The sequence below is a fragment of the Camponotus floridanus genome, unplaced genomic scaffold (assembly GCF_003227725.1).
Source record: "Camponotus floridanus strain SB8 unplaced genomic scaffold, Cflo_v7.5 scaffold14, whole genome shotgun sequence".
Classification (NCBI taxonomy): Eukaryota; Metazoa; Arthropoda; class Insecta; order Hymenoptera; family Formicidae; genus Camponotus; species Camponotus floridanus.
The window spans coordinates 1,513,810-1,518,968 of NW_020229259.1; the positions used below are offsets into that span (position 1 = coordinate 1,513,810).

General features: G+C 25.3%; 1 protein-coding gene across 1 annotated transcript; it reads right to left on the bottom strand.

Annotated features, from left to right (window-relative positions):
* Positions 1 to 1,661: 1,661 nt before the first annotated feature.
* On the bottom strand, positions 1,662 to 3,615 carry LOC105255640. Its single transcript, XM_011265050.3, has 3 exons — positions 3,482 to 3,615; positions 2,574 to 2,699; positions 1,662 to 1,851 (listed from the first exon to the last, which is right to left on the bottom strand). Exons 1-3 carry the CDS (start codon positions 3,534 to 3,536, stop codon positions 1,727 to 1,729), a joined length of 306 nt encoding a protein of 101 aa, XP_011263352.1. The 5' UTR covers positions 3,537 to 3,615; the 3' UTR covers positions 1,662 to 1,726.
* Between the last annotated feature and the right edge of the window lie 1,544 nt (positions 3,616 to 5,159).

The window sequence follows — 5,159 nt, forward strand, 5'->3', positions numbered from 1 at the left end:
GCATCGCCCATGACAAAGCTTACCCTTCTCTTATGCTTCGTACACCTCCTTTCTTCTTATTCTTTTATTCCCCTCGCTCACTCGTTTCTGTCCTTCTTCTTTAGGTCGTTTCTCTTGTACACGTTGTTCCTTGACCGACCCCTTGTCAACCGTCTCAGCTCGTCTCCGCTCCGGGCAACTTTTCTTTCCAGATAAAACTTCACGGTATATCCCGCTTGCTTTCTCCTTTCCCTTATTTTCTTATCCTATTCCTCTTTTCTGACTTCTCCTTCAAATTATCATTATTTGAGGGATATAAGAAGATTCGTATTAAGAATGGCAACTTTTAATTTTCTTTAATTCCATCGAATTCTACTCTAATTTGCAATCGAAGCAAAGTTCAATCCGAATTAAGATAAAGTTTGTCTAAATCTTTTCGAAAATAATCATATCTAAAGATGAATATCTATAGAATGTATAGAGTTTACATCAAATAACAAATTTAACATTACTTTATTTGACATGATTGATTGTTTGTAAGAAATATAATATAGTTTAACTCCTTAATTAAATTATGGTTACATATTATTCTTAATGAATCAGCTATTATCATGTAGATAATAATTATGATGTTATTCATCAAAAATTAGATACATAAAATAGATCAGAATAATTTGAATGATACATTTTTAGATAGAAATTTAAGAGATTTTTAATAATAAATCTTAATATTTATAATTATATATTCTAGATGAAAAACATATATTTATTAGCTTAAATTTTTAATGAAATTTTATGTTGAACATATTACCGTTTATTTTAAAAAGAATATAGGTTGAAAAACTTATCAAAATCGATACGTAGCGTCGATCTATTTTTTAATTCTTGCCAAAATTGACAATAAAAATGATATTTTTATAATAAACGGTACATATAGAGTCATATTTTGTTAGTAAAGTTTATCTTAGCCATATATATAAGTTAGTAAAGTTTATTTTAACCATATATATATATATATATATATATATATATATATAACAAATAAATTTATTTATAATAGATCAATATATCTTTATATTAGATGTAGATACTATTCGTGATCCATTGTTTTAGATTTTTTTGAACTTTTCAATAAGTCTTCCTCAATAAAATCAAAAAGTCTCATTATTATAAACAACTTATTGAAGCATCATAATTGTCCAAGAGTAATATCTTTCTAATTATAAAAAGTATAATTTTTAAAAATAATTAATAAATTTTATTAGTAATTGTTAATATTTATAATTATATTTTAAATGAAGATTTTTAGTTTAAATAACTTATTAATTAATTTTTTTTAACAAGTAGTTCATGTAGAGACATATTTCTATTTTGTTTTAGCAAAGTTTATATTTTAGCTATTAATAAATAAATTCATTTATAATAGATCATTATATCTTATTGGATGTAAATACTATTCTCATTCTTAAGATTGATACTTTTTATAAGGGAGAAATTATTCTTTAACTAGTACTATGCTTCAGTAAATTATTTATTATAATGAAATTTTTTGATTTTATTGAGAAGGATTTATGGAAAAGTTCAAAAAAATTTAAATAAAATGCTGTATGAATATTTACATTCAATAAGATATATTGATCTATTATGAATAAATTTATTCAATATATATATATATATATATATATATATATATATATATATAAACCGCTATATAAACCGCTAGTTATAAAAATTTCATTTAGATTGTTTAAACCAAAACACAACAGACTTGACCGTTCGGACAGTTGATCACGGTACGCTGCAGATTCGGAGCGCATTCATCCATACATGCTCCACCATGTTGACGGCAATGGGTTCTGAATTTTGATTTAACTGTAATGATAAAGAATTTAGCTAGTAAAAGAGAAACGTTCCTAACATGATGTATCGAAAATGCTTTTCGAATCAAATTTCATTGTTACAAGAGAAAGAAATTTGAATGTTTTTTACATATTATAGTAGAATAATAATTCGCTCTAATTAAAGTATTGGTTACTACAGATTTGCCAAAATTAAAAAAATCAACTATATTCAAATATATAAATCTATATGATAAATCTATATTATAAATGAAGTATCATAGATGTCATTAAATAGAAATGGATAACTGCACGTAGTTGACATGTGAAAGTGGCGCATAAATTAATTTACTAGTTGTACGAGACTTATATGTGAAAATAAATTTCTGGATGTGTACGTTTCGTATGTCGCAAAAATATATACATTCAATAATATTTACATTAAATAACTAAAAAATATTTAAATAAATATGTAATATAGATATTTCTATTGCGAAAGAAATTATTGAGAAAGAATTACCAGTTTGTATATAATTTTAACAGATATTTCGTTATATTGAAAATTTGCCTATAATAAATAGATATATGTAAACTATGTTTTAAAATATAATAAACATATTCGTCACTTTTTCAATTATTTATCAATTTGATTGATATGTAACTCTTTGTGATATAATATATTTTTCTATTTTATAATCGGTTCTTAATATCTTTAACAATAACTATAACAATATCTGCAAAAACTTGAAAACTTACCTACGCTGCAGCACGTGGTACCCTGTTGCTTGCATAAAAGTGGACTTTCTTGCTCGCATTTCGTCAGCTTTTCATCAGATGTAAAACAATTTTCTTCAGCACATATTTCAAATGCATTAATATATTCTGAAAAAAAATTTACATCTTTATTGAGATTACGTTTTGACAATTCTGGCTTGTTCTCGTTACACTGAGAATCAAAAATTATATTAATGTTTAAAAATAATTAATTGTTTTAAAAATAAATATTTCTTTGCAATTCATGCAATGATAATCAAGTATTGCCACAGTCTTACAAAGTTACAACCTTTATTACTACTATCACTAACTGATATCAAATAGATCTCGTTAGAAACGTGAAAAAAAATTCTAACGTAAAAAAATAAAACCGTGTGTTTATGATATATATGCATATGCATACCTATATAATATGTGTAGACAAAACAAATATTTCCTCCTCAATTTTGATTTGTCTCGACATACAAATATTTACAAAAAAATTAATGCCATATGATATATCGAAAGAAATAGATTAATTTTTAAAATAAAATATAAAAAATATAATCAAGAGGAAAAAATTTTATAACAAAATGATATAAAAATAAGAAAAAATAATGAAGACATTTTATTTGAATCGTATATCTTTTTAGATTAGTTGGCAAAATCTTCTATAATTTTGATATAGTAAAATAAAATTGAATTAATGTGTATATAAAAAAATGATTAACATTATAATTAATAGTAATCTCTAAAAAATGAAAAAAACAAATTGAAGTCAGTTGCTTCTTAAATCGTATGTAAATATGTAAAAAAATTTGACATATTTATATTAGTATGTTTATGCACTGTGAAAATGTTTATTATGTGACGTAATTTATCGTTTTGCGTAAAAAAAGTATTTTACTTACTAGTGCACAGAAGGATAGTCGCAAGAGCGACAAATATAAGCGTGCAAGATCTCATTCTTCCGGCGAGTAAAAATGTCGGAGCGTTAACGTGTGATTCTGACAGCCGACGATTCAATGAAGCTCACTTTCCCAGGACGCCATTATATAAACACAAGCAGTCGGCGTTACACACACGTGTACGCTAGAACGTGGCACGCACACACGGTCATTATATCTCTTCTTGTGTGTGATATACATAATCTACTTTTTTTCATCTTTGCGATGTCAAATAACATGATTCACGCTTCTATGATTCATTGAATGATAATCATATTCTCGTAGACAAATTATTGAAAAAATCTGCTTTAGAGGATTTTCGAATTTATTGGTTGTTGTACTCGATTATTCGTAAAATGTATGGTACCAGCATTGCAATTCTTTTGCACTATTGATAAGTCGACTACAGATAACAGTCGAAGGTCTGTAAAAGCGATTATGTCAGAGTCTAGAGAGTTCATTTTAATGCAAGACAGCATTCCCCATGTAATTGTGTGTAAGCAGGTTTTAAATTTTTTTTCTCTCTCTATAGTTCATCTTTTTAAATTATATTTTCCTCTCTTATCTTCTTATCATTATGTCAATACATTTTGATGATGCATGTGTTCTCTCTTTAATCGCGTTATATTAAATATATTTTGAAATAAAAATGTAATAGATTTATAGATGTAGACCTATTTTTTTATGTCTTATATTTAGTATTAAACGTGGTTAGTATCCCAATAGAAATATGATCTCTTCCTTTTTTATTGATCTTATATGACGTCAATGACTTTTGCCTTACAGATATTTCCCTCTTGATATATTTATTGAAAGATGTAAACAGATTAAAATCAAGTTAATTATTTTCAGTGCGCTAGACAAATATTATTCTGTAATATTAATCCAGATTTATAAGATAGATTTCGGTACGCTAAATAAGGAAATAGATAAAGATAAAGAAATAAATTCGGTGCGCTAGATAAATATTATTTTGTAATATTAATTCAGATTTATAAATTTAACAAAATTTATTTATCTTTGGCTGGTTTTGTTATCATACGATGTTTGGTATTATTGTAATGACATTGGAGACTATATATTGGCATTTTCCAAATAGAATTTTTAATCAGAGGACCAAACCTTTCATGGATTCACTTAATTTATTATTTAAAAAACTGATTGAAAACAAGCATTCTATAAGTTTATCATTCATCGAGATTGATTTTGTTTCTTTATATAATCCTTACTAAATCGAAATCAATCATAATGGTAAAAATTATCCCGAATAGTTCTCAATATCATTCGGAAAGCAATAAATATTTATACCTGCAAATTTGCGAATGTGCGTAAACGTTTCTAAATTTCGCTTTAATTAATTTTTTTTATTCATACAAATAACAAGCTGCAATTCATTATTTATCGATTCATTCATATTTTCAAATGATAATTAAAATACAAATTAATCGCAAATATAATATAAAAAATAACAAAAGTAGTTGTAATAAGTATTATAAAATCAAATAAATAAATTCTTCATCAGCAAGAAAAATAATTGTAAATCTAATTTTTTCTCTATGCTAACATTTTTATTTTGTATTGCTATCCTTGATACGCCTAAGCATATCGTAGTTATAAATAGCGTATTTGTAATTTGAAATTT

Excerpts from the sequence above, each read along its gene's own strand:
- LOC105255640 (XM_011265050.3), bottom strand. The coding sequence starts at position 3,536 with ATGAGATCTTGCACGCTTATATTTGTCGCTCTTGCGACTATCCTTCTG. Across the intron at positions 2,700-3,481 it reads GACTATCCTTCTGTGCACTA|AATATATTAATGCATTTGAA; the intron begins GTAAGTAAAATA and ends ATTTTTTTTCAG. Across the intron at positions 1,852-2,573 it reads TACCACGTGCTGCAGCGTAG|TTAAATCAAAATTCAGAACC; the intron begins GTAAGTTTTCAA and ends TTATCATTACAG.